This window comes from Neolamprologus multifasciatus, chromosome 18 (assembly GCF_963576455.1).
Source record: "Neolamprologus multifasciatus chromosome 18, fNeoMul1.2, whole genome shotgun sequence".
Lineage (NCBI taxonomy): Eukaryota > Metazoa > Chordata > Actinopteri > Cichliformes > Cichlidae > Neolamprologus > Neolamprologus multifasciatus.
In genome coordinates this window covers 7147493-7164045 of record NC_140456.1, presented here as the reverse complement: position 1 = coordinate 7164045, position 16553 = coordinate 7147493, and the positions used below count along the sequence as shown (strand labels likewise).

General features: G+C 38.7%; 2 protein-coding genes and 1 long non-coding RNA gene across 5 annotated transcripts in view; 1 reads left to right on the top strand and 2 right to left on the bottom strand.

Moving 5' to 3' along the window:
• pard3ab (par-3 family cell polarity regulator alpha, b) overlaps positions 1–16553 on the bottom strand; it is a 373665-nt gene that overhangs the window by 343685 nt on the left and 13427 nt on the right. The gene's annotated exons all lie outside the window — the stretch shown is intronic.
• On the top strand, positions 713–15842 carry LOC146497261 (cAMP-responsive element modulator-like). Of its 3 annotated transcripts, XM_085140477.1 has the most exons (8): positions 713–838; positions 2496–2613; positions 2762–2890; positions 7012–7100; positions 7200–7336; positions 8140–8328; positions 14441–14600; positions 15035–15842. In XM_085140477.1, the coding sequence occupies exons 2-8, from the start codon at positions 2506–2508 to the stop codon at positions 15177–15179; spliced, it is 957 nt and encodes a 318-aa protein (XP_084996603.1). In that variant the 5' UTR covers positions 713–838; positions 2496–2505; the 3' UTR covers positions 15180–15842. The 3 variants fall into 3 exon arrangements, with proteins under 3 accessions (XP_084996603.1, XP_084996604.1, XP_084996605.1); XM_085140478.1 differs by lacking the exon at positions 2762–2890 and having other exon boundaries at positions 714–838; XM_085140479.1 differs by lacking the exons at positions 713–838; positions 2496–2613; positions 2762–2890; ... (1 more) ...; positions 7200–7336; positions 8140–8328 and adding an exon at positions 12063–12242.
• On the bottom strand, positions 1928–11905 carry LOC146497262 (uncharacterized). Its single transcript, XR_014870596.1, has 2 exons — positions 11504–11905; positions 1928–9079 (listed from the first exon to the last, which is right to left on the bottom strand). It is a non-coding gene; the product is annotated as an uncharacterized LOC146497262 (long non-coding RNA).

Genomic DNA, 16553 nt, shown 5'->3' with positions numbered 1-16553 from the left:
TTAATCACTGTCTATCAAACATCCAACTGAATTTAAATGCCCAGGGCTATTTGGTTGATTGTGGTAGACATAACTGCCAACACAAGCCTCACTTTCTTATTGGAGTCTATGAAGTTTGCACTCTTAAATATATATTCTGTGTACTCTTAAGTTTAAAAAAATGTCTCAAACAAAATGCAATACATTCCTCTTAATCTGCTTCGGCTTTTCAAAGTGTAATTGCTTCTTACGGGCACTAGACAGCAGCATTACTTTGCTGTGTAAACATGAGTGTCCAAGTTACAAAACTATCACTGTAGCACTGTTATTGCACACTTCAACTTTTGTTGTTTAATTTGAAATTTCCTTGTTCCGAAAATTGAATGTATGAATATGAATACACTTCTCTTACCATGCTAAATTAAAACAATTACCCTTTTGAAAACTTTGACATAAAGTGGTCGAGTTAAGCTGTAGCTATGACTGTTTTTCGGAAACAATTTATTTCAAACATTTCGCGGACACATATACGGTAGAAAAACTAAAAGATAAACATTTGAATTAATTTCCAGATTCTAAGATGTTATGTGTGGCGTCTTCCCGTGAAATTCCTGCATTATGTTGACTTAAAGCAAGAATTTAGCCACGGCTTGTTTTTTTCGCCCGCCGAGTGTAAACAAGGAAGCAGGAAGGCGTGAATGCTCTCGCTCCACCTCGACACTCTTCGGCGTTAAACTGACTCGCCAGTCGACATTTTCGGCACAGCATCATCAGCGCTGACGTGGAAACTACGTGAGCGAAGGCACGGGCCGTTCACCCATACTGTCATTAGTGACGACTCAGGCTACGTAAAACTTCGGTAAGTCGCTGCAAAGCTGTCACATTTTTGGTCAGCGCCAGTCGGGCAGAGTCAAAGGAAAATGTGCAAATACATCTTCGGTGCGAAACGCTCCATTAAAGCCTCGTTTTGTAACCACAGCTGATAAATTGCCGACCATCATGGAGTTAAACAAAATGTTCTCAACTGTCAGCAGTTCCTCTCTGAAGTTTACTGAGCTACGTCAAGTCAGGCGGAATAGATGTCGGAAGTGGAGTGGACGCGACCTCTTCAAAATAAAAATCCTAAGCCCAACTACGTAAAATATTCTAAAATATCCAATGTGAAGACTTTGGGGGGTTTTTTTATTCCAAATTTGTCACGTGTAACAAAATTTATTTTAAAATTGTATTAAAATATGTTGCTCAAAATAAAAGTCCAACTTTGTCAAATTTTCACCCCGTAAGGTCTGCCCCTAAAACGGAAGTCCATTTTGTCCCCCATTTTTTCTTAGTTCAAGCGACAACGATCTGTTGTAATTTGTTTTACTTGAAACGTTAAAAAGTGGCTTTCTTGTTAACAAATACGGGTGCTGCTTTAAGAAAAATTCACACATCTCGAAATATGTTAAAACGGGTTCAGGACATTTCTAGGGCAAACGGCTGTGGGTTGCTAATTTTATTTTATTGAAATGTTTCAGATTTTCACTAGTAAGAAACTTCAGAGTTTGCCATCAGTAGGAGAGAATAAACAGTTTGAGGCTAGTCTAAAAAGCAGGGCTCTGTGGCTCATCATGAGGGTCTCTGATGTGTATAATATGTAAATATTTTGACAAAAAATGCTTTCCAGTTATGATGCTGGCTGTTTACATCAGTCCAATTTCTGTTGCAGAGACCCTGTAAAAAATAGAATTAGAATCCCTCCATTTGTTTAGTTGTGACACTGCAGCCGGCCTCTAATTTGAAGCAAACCTGTTTTAATTTTCTAAAACACAGTTGGACACAAATCTTTACAGCCTTTCATTGTCATTATTGCCCTCTAACAAAATTGTACTCGAGTTTGTAACAGTCTGTCTCCCAAAGTGTGAAAAAAAAAGCCTAAATTCAGTCAGCCAGCTTCACCTGGTGGCTACCACACTTAATGAGCTTGCTAGTTATATAATGCAAATTTGTCACAAGCTGAAAAACACTCTCTCAGCACAGATCTTCGGACAAATAATTTTGATTTAAATCAGGAGTGTTTTCATTTCATTTATTTCTGTTGGCTCTGTCTTCTCAAATTGTATTTTAGACTCATTGATTGAGGAGCATTCAGTTCACCATCTCATTATTCTGCACTTCATTACAGTGCAGTTAATGTTGTTATTTCTGCCTCTATGCACCCGGCTGTCTGGATCTTTTTTGCGTGTCAGTTAAGCTTGAACGGAATCGTACTGAACAAAGTAATTAAGTGCAGAAAGAACACTTATAACACAATATAAAAATATAATACAGGTCTTGTAAACACAAGACAATTCTTGCCAATATTCCAAGGTTAAATGTCTATCTGTAGCCAATGTTAAATGAATACTGGGGGGGGAAATTGGACTGCGAAAACACATTTATTTGTCTTTTACCTGTGTAATGATGTTAGTGAAGAAAACATTAGGATTGCCTTTGTCTTCTTCATTATTAATTTGCCCGTCCATCTGTCTGTCTAGGTGAGCGACTATGGATAGCTCAGTATCGTCTCAGCTGGACAGCAGTTTAAATGACTCATTGACAGATGGAGAGGAAAACCAGAGTGAAACCAGCCCTTCTCCTGCAGCTGCTGCTCAGGTGCACACATGCGCGGTTAGGAAGTGTTTGGTGGTTTTAACCGGAAGAGAACAAACAAACTTTAAGATGTGTTCAGAGACAAGAGGTGTTCAGACACTCAAGTCTAACTGTTGCAGGCAAACATTCATCATTTCATGTGTGCCTGCAGGCGTCACTAGCAGAAGAGTCTTCCGGTGTGACTGTTGTTCAGCTGCCTGGTCAGACAGTTCAAATCCAGGGGGTCATCCAGGCCCCGCAGACCTCTGTTATACAATCACCACAAGTTCAGACTGTCCAGGTGAGGGCACATGCTTGCCTCAGAACTCATTTGAACTCTTTTAATGGATGACTCAGTTTTTACATCAGAGAATAGCTTTGTCAATACATGCAAAATTTAATTTCAGTTCCAAATTTTAACTAGAGACTAATGAAACATCTGTATGCAGTAAGCAAAGTAGTTAGATGCTCCTTTGGGTCATGCCAGAGTCAGAACCCAAGTCAATCAGGAGACTGAAGTCAACTCTTAGCCAAGTTGCCAGTCTCTCAGGGTGGGTCTCAGGTCTTACATAATTTAAGATATGATCAGGTCAGATGTTTCAGAGTAAGTTTCAAGTCCATTAGGATAAGTCCAGATTATGCCTCAAGTCACTGAAAACAAGTCCCGACAAATCTTAAGTCAAGTCGAGCCTCCAGTAACACCTCAAGTCATTTGAACATGTTTCAAGATAAGTATCTCTGTCTAAGCACTACTGACGCAAATGCTCTAGTAAGATGAACATTTAAGCCACAAAGCCTGACAATAACACCTAGAAAAGCAGTAAATACTGCCCTTACTCTGCTCTGTACACTAATTTAGATCGAGATCAATATCTTGGTCAATGAACTTGTAACTGCTGTGTACAAGGCACACTACAGGGCTTATGGTTTAATGTAGTGGATCTGTTAATAGGATTCAAGCGAGCGGCAGGAACTGAGGTTTAAGCTCATCAGTCTAACCTTCACTCTCAAGAGATGTTGTGTCTCGTTTAGATGACTGCTGTAGAGCTGCAGATGCATAAGATAACAGGGATCTGTCATGTGAAAATGCTGACAAGAAGTTATTAATATTATTGTATTGAGGACCAGTGTCTAGAAGTATAGGGCTTGAGAAAGGAAACAGTGGTTAAAATGGAGAAGCAGACTTTTCTCTACTGTGCAGCTTTGTTTGCAAAGCAGAGGTTACTTTGTCGTCTCATGGAAAGTATTTTTTCAAGGAAATTAGCATGAAAATAGATTATATCTTTGAAATGCACAGTCAAATGGCATAGATCTACACCACAACGTGGTTTTGTTGACTGGTTTCAAACTACTCTGTACTTCTTATCTGTGAAACTATCAGTAGCAAGTTTGACTTGTTGCCGATTGACTGCTGGTATTAGCTGTACGCTTCCAGTAATAACTGTTATTTAAATAAATCCTGCATCAGTAAGTCTTAACGTAAGACTCTGATTGAGTGCCATTAAACATCTGGAGGCAGATGCAAAACATCCTGTTTAAAGTCAGCACTAACACTGTGTGTGTAACAGCACAGCACAGTTATTTCTTGCTTTAAATTTGCTTCCAGAGCATAAAGCTGACAAGCTTAGTTCCAACTTCCACTCTATTATAGATTAATGGACACACCTCTGTTTAACCCGGCACCTTTGTCTGGTACAGACAAATGAATGTAATGTACATTCATTACACAGCAGTGTGAGTCATAAAAGCCCTTTGGCTTATGACACATTACCAGGTTGACTTTGTTATTATTCCCACAGTATGTTTCAGTTGGGAAAACAAACAAATGCTTGAGGGGGAGAAAGGTGGTAACTTTTTTTTGCAAATAATTGTGCAGAATATACAGTGCTGTGCAAATGTCTTGACCCTTTATATGTTGTTTCTAAAAAGCCAGACTTTCTTGTAATTTGAAAGTGGCTTGAACCACAGTTCTCCAGTGTTTCTGAAAGCCATATAAGTTTTTTTCCTTTGGACTTTGACTGCTTTTCACTCATTCATAGTTCAAACCTTGTACCTGACTAATTTCAGGATTTAGGATTTTTTTTATTTGTTTTTGCTCAACACTGATCTATGAATCACTCGAACATAAAACAGGCACCTATCTCAAGGGATAAAGCAGTGCTGTGTCTCACATTACAGACAACTTAGCAGTGAACCAATGTAAATCATATCTTCAGGCAGTTGAATCTGTGAAAAATGTCAACAACAAGAGTTTGATGGACATTGAGATATACATATATACATACATACACACTCATATATATACACATATACACATACACACACATATATATATCTATATATATATATAGATATATATATTAGGGGTGCAACGATACACAAAATTCACGGTTCGATATTTTTTTGATACAAAAAAAATGTTCATGCCTTTTTAATTTGTCATTTATTAAAATTATAAATATTTATATTTAACTCAAAAGTACATTTTTTAAATTTAATGTTGCTGAAACAACAAAGTAATAAAAAAAATCTGATCAAGAAATCACTCATCTTTGGAAAAGAGTTTTTTACAGAGAAATGGCTCTTTCCAAAATAAAAGCTATACTATACCCTTCTTCTGGGCTATATTCTCAGCAGCATATTAAACATATATAGGGAGAATCATGTGCTAACGGCTGTCTAAATGACTCTGTTTGTAGCATGTGTGCTTGTTGTTTTTGTCTGCTTCCACTTGTCTTTGCACTAGGATGATGTCGGAGTAAATGTGCAGTCATATTCGTTGTGTTCCCACTAGTGCTGCCAGCGTTAATCTTGTTGAAATGACGCTAACGTCACAACACGGCAAATCTCTGTTAACGAGCTAACTGCGCTAACGCACTAGTTCCCACCAATGTAATTAGGCATTGCGTGGCACATCCAACATACTGTTTTACTTTTGTCCATGAAGCGCTTACCTTCAGGGTCATGCTTCACATGAAAGCCAAAATAGTTCCAAACGGCAGATCTGAATGAGGGTGGGGGAGGTTCAATTTGCCATGTTGCAAGGAGAGCTTAACTTCTGTCTGCTAGCTTGCCCTGCGCTCAGTGAATCTGCGTTCAACTACTCCGCCTAGGCTGCACTGTCGAGCGCAGATCCACTGAGTGCTCAACACAGACAGCATTGTCAGAAGGAAAGTTGATAAAATAAATTAAAACTTTTGTATTGTTCGATACATATGCGTACCGAACCGAAAGCACTGTATCAAACGGTTCAATATCGATACAAGTATTGTTGCACCCCTAAGATATAGATATATCTATCTATATATATATATATATATATATATATATAGATAGATAGATAGATAGATAGATAGATATATCACCAAGGTGATTCCTAAAGAGTTGAGTCCTTGATATCAGCCACAATCTTGGCATATCTTGGGATTGTGTGGAAGATGGAGGACAAAAAAAAAATCTATTCGTGTCCTTAGGAAATGCATCAGGCCTTCCAGTTGACCCGTCTACTGTCAGTTTAAGCCTCATCAGAAATGTCTCAGTGGAAGAATTGGGCCAATCTTAAGGAAGGGAAGCAGGAAGAAATAGCTCAGTTATGCAAGATTGCACAAGAGCGTGGCTGAAAATCAACATGGCGAGTCTTACAGAGTGATGAATCCAAATTTGACATTTTTGGTTAAAATCATAATCAATATGTGCGGAGGAGGTCAAGAGAGAGGGACAACAGTGAGTGTGTGTCATGGTTTAGGACTGCATGTCAGTCAGTGGTGTTGGGGATCTTGTGAAAATTGTTGGAATTAAGAATGCAGACTAGTACCTCTCTATACACTGCCAATGGAGTAAAACATAGCTGGATGGAAAAAGACACAATGAATCAATATCAGTTATGGATTAGCCTCCCCAGAGCTAAGACCTCAATATTACAGAGGCGGTGTTGGATCATCATGACAGAGAACAGAACAAAAGGCAGAAAATATCTAAAAAAAAGAGCTTTGAATGTCCTTTAAGAAGCCTGGAGACTTAAAGAAGTCACAAAAAAGCTTTCGCTAAGAGTTTTCAAGCTTGTTAGAAATGTAAAAACTCAGTTTTTGCCTTCTATACAGTATTTCCATATATATTTGCACACTTCAATACATGATTTTCCCTGGAAAACTATAAAGAAATCAAGAGTGGCAATCAAGTTGTCTCTTGTGACATGCAATGCGTTGAAAAGAGTAGGGCTTGAAAAAATGCTGCTCAAATTCCTTCTTTGACGTCATCTTTGTCTCTCACAAACACCTCCCAGTGTTCCACAAAAGACAGTGTGTGGAAAGGTACACCAACGCAGTGACAACATTTAGCACAAATGATGTTGCCAAAATAATTAAAAAAAGAAAACAATGTGGATTACTCATCACTATTAATTACTGCCTGCTTTTTGCTCAGATTGCTACTGTAGCAGAACTGGAGGATGACGAGTCAGTAACAGACACACAGAAAAGGCGGGAGCTTCTCTCCAGGCGTCCATCATATTGGTGAGAGGATATGAAGAGTAAGCTAAATTGTGACATATGTCATAAAAAGCCTGTTAGTGTTAAAAGGTCTTTATGAAAATACTTTATTTTGTTTGGCAGGAAAATTTTGAATGAGCTTTCCTCCAACTCACCGGCAGTTCCTAAAATTGAAGAGGAAAAGACGGAGGATGAAGTGCCAGTTTCCAACTCCCCCACAGTGCCAACCTCCATCTACCAGACCAGCTCAGGACAATACAGTCAGTACACACGAGAATGGTCCACTCACTATAGAGTCATCTTCAGCATTTTCTGCTCTGGCACATACATTTACAGAACTGTGCAAAAACGTTTTAGCCACACTTCACTATTTATACCGTGCTTCCAAGGAGCCTGTAATTTTTAAAGTGGTCTTGAGTAATAGTTGTCCAGACATTTACTTTAGATATTGGCAGCTTTTTCACTTCTTTTCAATCCAGTCCTTGTTCCTGACCATTTCTGTTTCTTTCTTTCTTCATGAAGCCAATTAACACTGACCTATGAGCTATGGAGAACGCTTCATGAAGTCTGCTAAAAGAAATTCAAAGAAAGCTTGCCTAAGAGAGTCCAGGCTGTGCTGAAGAACAAAGGCGGTCATACCAAATATTGATTTTCAAATTTGTTAAATTTGTAAAAACTCTGTTTTAGCCTTGTGTACCAAATTCCCATTCATGTTTTAAATGTTTCCCAGAAAATATAAAGAAGTGAGAGTGGCTCAAGATTGTTGCGTGTAATCAGTTCATTGGGTACATGCAATTACAGGAATTATTTCATTGCTTGAAGAGATTAGCAAAGGTATTCCTTTCCTTCCTGTGTACACATTTGGAAGCTTTAAGTGTTCACAGTGGGTTAACTTAATAATTATCTAAGTCGTTTAGAGAAAATGCTCTCCAATAGCCTATAGAGGTTTATGGCTCCTGTTAGGACCATAAAGCTTTGTGAGCTATTGGAGCAGAGAAAATCAAATTTCAAGCATTAGATGTTACTATTTCTTCATTCTAACTTCATGAAATCCCCTACACAGTTGCAATCACCCAAGGGAGAGCCATCCAGTTGTCCAGCCCTGGAGTTCCAGGTCTACAGGGGATCCAGAACCTGCCAGTCACAAGTAGTCCCACCCCACAGCCTGGAGCCGCTGTCTTACAGTGTGCAGCTCAGCCTGGAGATTCTCCACAGCAGCTCTTTATCCAGGGAGGACAGGTACTCATCCAAGGTAGGGTGCAACTTTGAATTTATATCAGAAACAGCCTTTATGAAACAGCAGCATACATGTTGGGGTGTAAATATTGAATGTTTTGGCTTTTTCTAACAGCACCTCAGATTTTTTTTTATTTATTTTCTCTACAGATATAAGCCATAAATGATAGCAGAGATCAAAATCTGTGTAAAAAAATAATAATATGGTAATCCCCATCTGACATCGTGGGATTAAGGACTCAAATTATGGGATGTTTCTCAGTGAAAACATGCAAGACCCTTTGTGAAAGTAATTCGTCCTACAGACAGTAAATTGTGTCTCAAAAAACATTTGAGATTCATAACTCTGCAATATTAAAGTTTTCATTAGGATTTCCATTACGTTCCACAAATGTGTCCACACCACTTGGATTCATTGTGCAATATATTCATCTTTTACTCTCAGTGATTTCTTAAGCAAGTTTGTAAAAAATTGCCTCAAGTTCATTTCTTACTTTGAACACAGCTGCAGTTCCATCTTCAAAGCACCAAAAAGATGATTATTTGTTCTGAGTAAGTGCTTGAATTCATCAAGATGTGGTGAAGGCTTACTCATCTGCTCTACTCCAAGACACTCTCTTTCTTCTTTAGTTAAGATATCTCTCTGTCCAGCTGCTGTTGACCATGTCGTGTTGTCAGGTCTAATCTCTTGCTTCATATCGAAAGTAACACATAGCTCAGCAAAGAGCTTATCACTGTCATCTGGCAGAACTTGGAGCCTCTGGTACCTGTTGAAGGACACGAATAGGTCAGTTTTGGTTTTTTGGACAAAGGGTTAATGACTGCCTGGAGTCTAAAACTATGGACATTACAGGTGATGATTTTCTTCCCTTGAGATGCTCTGTAGTCATCTATAACAACAGCCTTCAGTTTCTGCTTGTTTGTGGATCTTTCTGCATTTAGTTTTGTATTTAACTGAACAGGATGCTCTCTGACCGACTCGTCCATTGAACAATGTCCCATTTCTTTGCTTGATAAACTCTTGGGTTGGTCTTGCAGTATGGTTTGGATTAGTATCCTTTTGCATCATGAAGTGCTGGCTAGTCCGTTTTGCAGTGTTTGAGTGAATCTAAGAAGAGAGTATAGCTCTGGAAACTGAAGAATTCCCCCCCTGCTACTTCTGTCATCATCAGTAAATACCCTGAACCACCTTGAGTGGGCTCCTGTTTTCATTGGGTTTAAAAAAAATTGTCTTTCTTTCATGTCCTTTTTGAAATTCAGCTACAATGGTCTTCCTGATGTTGCACTTCAGCCTCAACACCATGCAAACTAAACCCTTTAACCTGAAGATCAAAGTAATGAATAGGAAAAAGAACAGAATCAAGTTGTTATCTGTGAAGGAGCTGGTTGTGCTCAGCGCTTGTTAACCTGAAGTTAACTGGATAAAACTGTTGACTTTTAATTTTAAGCTAGTTAGGACGAGGGAAGTTTTCAATATCTGATCATTTTTTGCTGATATTAAGATGAACACACAAAAGGCGAACTAACCCATGCATTTACTCTCATTGACTTGTTCATAATAGTAAATCTGTGGTTTGAGAACTGACGCTTTAAGAAAATAATTGCATTCAGAACATCCGAAACATGTTAATTAGAAGGTGAAGTTCTAGTTTGATTTACAGTCAATGATAAGATGAAAGTAGCACTCGCCCATGCGCTTGACTTATCAGCAGAGGTTCCAAAAGTACAGAAAGTCTGTACTTAAGTAGAAGTGCAGATACTATTGTTAAAAAATCCAGTAAAAGATGAAGTAGTGATTCCACTTGTTTACTCCAGTAAAAGTGAAAAAGTACAGGCTCTGAAATTTACTCAAAGTAAGAAAGTTAAAAGTATCTCTTTAAAGGACATTTCTACCAGCTACTTTTATGCAAAGCTAACTGAAACTTGCCATATTGATGTAATAAGGAAATAATATTAGTGGTTTATTTTAGTCTAAAATGTCATTCTTATAACTATTCTTATCTTGAATCAGATTAGCAGAAAGTGAGCAGAAAAAATTAAGGAAATAAAAGAAAATGCCTCTGCTTTCTGTTGCCTGCACTGTAGAGGGTGACTTTGACTCTAAACAGAAGAACAGTAGATGTGGGGTTTAACCTGTTTATCCCGCAATAACATATTTTCATGCAACCTTTAAATAACACAGATAGTCTACCTCAGTTTGTTTTGCAGCAGGTTTTGCAACATGAAAAAGACATAATGTTACATGCGACCAACCTTTATCTGATGTAAATGCATGAGGACTTACATGTAAGCTTTAAATTTGCAGTTCAAATAGCAGGTTCAAATGGGTTTGATGTTTGAAGGCCCGGAGTGACGTGAAATAGTAACTCCCCGCTGATGCATTAAAGCAAAAGTAATGAGCTGGTTTTGAAAATGTAAGAAGTAGAAAGAGTAAAAGTAAAAAGTTGTCAGGAAAAAAACTACAATTAAAGTACAGATACCTGAAACAGTATTTTTAATTTGTTATTTCATACTCTGCTTTTCAGGGACTGTTCGTTGTATATTTTCACAGAGTCACATGCACTGACATCGTGTTTCATACCCTATGATCATAACCGATAGTTTTGCAGCGTAATAGCTGATGAATGTCTCATATTAGTGGTCAGGTTTCAGTTCGTGTAGGTGCCTTTTCAGTAACTCAGTAACTCTGCCTGACACTGTGTTATTTACCTTATCAGTCCATAAGTCCATATCCAGCTGGCACAAACAGAACCACCTATGTGCTCGGGCTAATTTGTTCCTTCCAGCTGAAGAGCTCTGTATTAACAACAAAGCTAATCGAGCTGCTCAGCAGCAGGGCTGTGGATGTACTAATAGTTAATCAGGATTGTTTTAACCATGGTGAAAAGTCATAACAACATTTTTTACGCATGTTGCTATTACTAAGAGGTTCAGAGTTTCCCTTTTTGAATTGATTTCAGAATCAATGGTTAACCAACAATAATCAATGTTGCTTGCTGTCTTTATTTTCGTTCCTCTGGTATTCTTTTCTCGATATTACCAGGAGTTAGAGTGCAGGTTTCTGTCTAAAGTAAAAGCCCTGCAAATGTTAGGCTGAGCTGTGACAGTGCCAAGAATTGTCAAATAAAAAAAAAATAAAATAAAAATAATGCATGATCCTCCTAATTAGTAATACCATAAATTTCACTCACATCCTTTCCATCCTGGCTGCTGATTTTCCCACCAAAGACCCGTCAGGAAACTAAGTGGTTAATATTGTTTTCACAGGTTTGGTTAAATAACTGTTTTGTAGAATTCAGCAGGATAAGTAATGGACGTTTGCTTAAACTTGAAAAAAAATGTAAAACCTTCATTATCTATGTTTACTATTTTCTTACTTCCTTAACACTTTCCAAAACACACACACAGACACACACACACACACAACTTGAATCAGGGAGCTCAACAGTTTGCATGGCAGCCGCTTGGGACACAATATCCTCTTGTTTGTTGAGTGTCGCTCTAGTTGCGTCACTGGAGCTAAAAATACACCCCCTCAGCTACCGCCCTCCCCCCTTTAGCTCCCCGCCTTCCCTGCCTCCCTCCCTCCGTTCCTGCCTGGCTCACATTGTGTTTCTGTACTTCAGTTACTCCTCTGCAGGAGGGGAGGGTGGGAGGAACTCTAATCCAGGGTGTTTTACTGACTTCAGCGGGCAGTAGTGATGTCATTGTGATGTCAATGCCTGTAATTGTAATCAGGCTGTAAAGTTGGCAAGTGAGCACTCTGATACAGAGAGCTGAGAGGAAAGGAGAAGCGGGAGCAAAGGAGATTCAAGTAAAGCAGAAAAGTATAGTGGTAGAGGAGAGTTTTCGTAGTGAGGTGTCTCTCTGCCGTGGTGCTGGATTATTGGAAACCAGAGATGGCTGTAACTGGGGATGAGACTGAGTCAGGTAGAGCTTCTTCACATGTTTAATAATGTGTTCTCTGCAACACTCCGACTCTTTTCTCTGTGCTTTTTTGAGAGATATTTGTGCATGTTTTGATTTGATGTATAGCTCTAATTATACCTGAATGTAAGTCCTCTTAAAAATATGCTTGTGGTATTTGGAGCTTCTAATTGTAAGAGGATCTCTTTTATTCAGTAAACTGTGAGAGCAGAAGCTTTTGCATTCAGGGGCATATTTATGAAATTGAAATTACTTTTACTCGACTTTCAATTTCATGCCTTGTGAAAGGGAAGGTGAGTCTTTACACAGATCATACTGGTGTCCTTGCAGTTGCAAAACAGGAAAAACACTCATGACAGTTCAGGGTTGAATTCAGATCTAGCAAGTAAACAAGCATTTAGTTAGTATGCTCAGCGTTGCTCCATTCAGACTCTTTCTCGCTGTTGCGAGTATGTTCACACACACGCACACAGTCTTTTAATCGCTACAGTGGTTGTTGGGCAGACAGGCAGGGAGGGGGTAATAAGTAAGGGAGAGGTGGGGAGGGGGTGGTAAGATAGTTGGGGGTTTGACGTCACTCCAGTTTCCTGGAACAGACGCCAGGCAGGGAAGAGAGAATGCAAACGGGCAAGTGAGACGCACGCACTGACGTCAGCACAGCCCGAGTCACTCTGTTATCACAATGAGAGAAAAAGAGACAGACGCTCTGTGTGTCTGTGCGTGTTTGTGTGTTCGCACCTGCTGTGTCTCTTTCTGAATGAGTGTGTGTGTGTGTGTGTGTGTGTGTGTGTGTGTGAACAGCAGGTCAGGGCAGAGCAATGAAACTTCTCAGGAACAAAGTGAAAACGAGAGGGTGAAATGTTACGAGGCAGCAGGCAGAGCAGCACACAGTTGAGTCATGAAAGTGATGACTCAAATCAAACAGCTCATAAACCACATCCACAGAATCGCTTTGTTTTTTCAGCCTTTTCCAGAATTAGCATCACGTTCTTTTAAGAATTCGAGAGGCTACCAGTTATCAGTAGCGCACAGTGGTTTACAAAAACGTCACCTCCCAAATGCAAGTGCTGTTATCTCGTTAGAGCGATACCAGATCTTGTGAGGAAACAAACTAAACTTAGGGTTTATTCTACTGAGAATAAACGCAGTCATATTGTTTGCAGTTTATCATATGTTTCAGTAAATGTTAGTATAATAGAAAGGCAATAATGACTCTCTATTCAAAAATCAAACGGTGAGCAACTTATTTAGATTGGACAGTCTGATAACAAGTTGTTTATTCTGCACCGCTTCAGGCTATAAAGTTACATTGCATTACATTAGCAATAGCAGGACCGAAGGTGTTTTAGAGCAGCGGTCCCCAACCCCCGGGCCTCGGACCGGTACCGGTCCGTGAGTCGTTTGGTACCGGGCCGCGAGAGTTGAGGCTCAGGTGTGAAATGTATGGTTTTCAGGGTTTTTATCATTTTTCAGCGTTATTTTGTTATCGTTTTTATCGTTTACTCGGTTTTCCTGGGTCTTTTCACGTGTGTTATGAATAAATCTTTTTTTCGGTACCGGTACTAGTTTTATTTTGTTGTATTTATCCGCGACACCTTAAAGGCCAGTCCATGAAAATAATGTCGGGCATAAACCGGTCCGTGGTGCAAAAAAGGTTGGGGACCGCTGTTTTAGAGTATTTGGACACAGCAGGCCTCTGACCTTTAGTTCCTATGGTTAAAAGCACTTAACTCTGGTCCTAGAGCATAAATTCAAAATTTATGAGGGCAAATTAAGTAAAAACAAAAGCAGATCTTACTAATGTCTGCATAAAAGGAACAGAAATAGACTTTATGGCACTTGCTGTGTTGCTTAGTATCCCTCAGAAGTGGGAATTGCTTGACTTTGTATTTCAGCAGCAAAGTTTTGAAATTTGTTTGTTTGAGCCAGCATCTTTTTATTAGAGCTCTTAATTCCTGCTTTTAATGTAATAAAATAATAAGTACATCATAATGTTAGGACACACCTCAAGAATTTTTCTTAAAAATGCAACAGTTTGTATTCTGTGTTAGTCTGATGGTATAAGGATAAATGAAGCAGGTAAAGATTTTTGTACAGATTTAGAGTTTTTATGAGGAAAATATAAAGACAACAAAGATCAACAAAAAGTAAAAGGTTGCAGAATCTTGATCTCCTATTCTTTCGTCTGTATTCGTCTACAGCCGCTACTGGAGACATCCCCGCCTACCAGCTTCGTTCACCAAACTCGGGCCTGGCTCAGAGCATTGTAATGGCTGCGTCTCCAGGCAGCATGCAGAGCCCCTCATCACAGCACGCCGAGGAGATCACCCGCAAGAGGGAGGTCCGCCTGATGAAAAACAGGTAGGAGCTGAAGTAGAAGTAAGAGATTGTATTTGAGGTGTAAGATCATTCCTCGTCAGTAATGGAAATATGATTGCAAGCAAGCAAGAGAATAAATGTTGGGGACCCCCTAATTCATGCATATTGGAAACTTTGACTGAAGTGTTATTGTGCATGTCTGGAGGTTGCTGTTCACACTTTGTGTCAAAGTGACTATTCACAAAAGGTCAAAGCTAAAGATTTCTGCTTTTGTAGGTGATCGGCAGATTTTTTTAAAAATTTGAAAACTAAACACTGCAGCGAATCTCTACGTAAACAGATTCGTGAACTCATGAAACTCGAACTCAAAAGCCTCAGACATTGTTTTGTTTATGGATTGTGCAGACTTGTCTTGACTCTTATATTATATTTTCATCTGGAGACTCATCCAAATTTTTCCTCCATTTCCTCCTCAGGGAAGCAGCTCGTGAGTGCCGCAGGAAAAAGAAAGAGTATGTCAAATGTCTGGAAAACCGTGTGGCTGTGTTGGAAAACCAAAACAAGACCTTGATTGAAGAGCTAAAAACACTAAAGGACATTTACTGCCACAAAGCTGAGTAGCAGTGGCTGTTTGTGGTCATGGGCTGAAGACAGTTTACAAACTTCTACAGCAAAATAAAACAACAAAAAAAACCAAAAAGAAAAAAAAGAAAGAAGAAAAGACTCTGGAACAAAAACTACTTTCATCGTCTTTTATTCTCTGCTCACTCAGGCCTGATTTACGCCAAATTTCAGAAGTGTCGTAGGGAAGTCAAATAGCTTGAGCTTGCCAGTTTCGCTCTTGTTCTTATCTTGTGCTCTTTGCATGTGAAGACTCAAGTGTCGTACACATTGTGTTTGCTGTTGCTGTTGCGCACGAGCGAGGCTAACCAATGAGAGCCGGCTGAAGAAGAGGAACAGGAAGAGGAAATACAGGTGTTTCCTGAAAATGTGCCGCTCATTTATGGCAATTACGAAAAATCCTTCGAGGGGTCAGCCAGGTCCCGCAACCAGCATGTTTCTCTGAGGTCAGACGAGCTGCTACGCAGATCCATCAGCACTGCGACAAGGCAATTCAAAGTGTGTTTACCTGATTATGTGTTATTTATGCTTCTGTTTTTGGTCATTGCATTCCTTCATGCGGTTAAAAAAAAAAAAAGGAAAGAAAGAAGATTTATCAAGCATTTTGTTTGTAAAGTGGATTTTCGTCATTGTTAGTTTGTTACAAAAGACCTTTTTTTTTTTTTTAAGAAAACACTGGTAAAGTCAATGAAATCAAGATAAAAATCCATTTGCGTTTGGTTGCGTTTGCACAGATTCACGAAATCTATTTCATACTAATAGAGAGAGGCATTATCTGAATCACAGTATAGTTTCAAAGAATCAAATAATGTTCAAAACAATCTTTATTTTTGCATTACTGTAGTGACGTTACAGTACTTGAAGTGAAACAAAAGAGCACAGTTGGACTTTGGACAAAGCACAGAAAGTAACCAAGGACACGTGTAGATATTAGAGTTTATATTCTATTGCAGTTACTTGAATTTATCCCCCTTGGGGATAAATAAAGTCGTCTGATTCTGATTTCACATAAAAACGTATATATTCTACGAAGATAGTTGTTGTATGTTTTAAAAATTGAAATATCAAATTTGTAAACAATCATTTTACATTGAATATGGCCCCAAGAATAACAGTTTTGGTCTGCTGTTCAATACCTTTTTGAATATCCATTTTGGAATAAAACTGTATTTATGGCTTATTGTAATATTAAAATGCTCTGTTTAAAGGGTAATGCCAATTTTTTTGTCTTTTTTTTGTAAAAATATTCTTTCTCAAATAATGTATCATTTTGTGTTCATGTTTCTGGTAATATATGTAAAAGCTTTCTCTGTTTCTGTTGTAGCTCGCATTGTTTCCCTGATTATACTTCATTAAAATATTTGATTTTCTAAG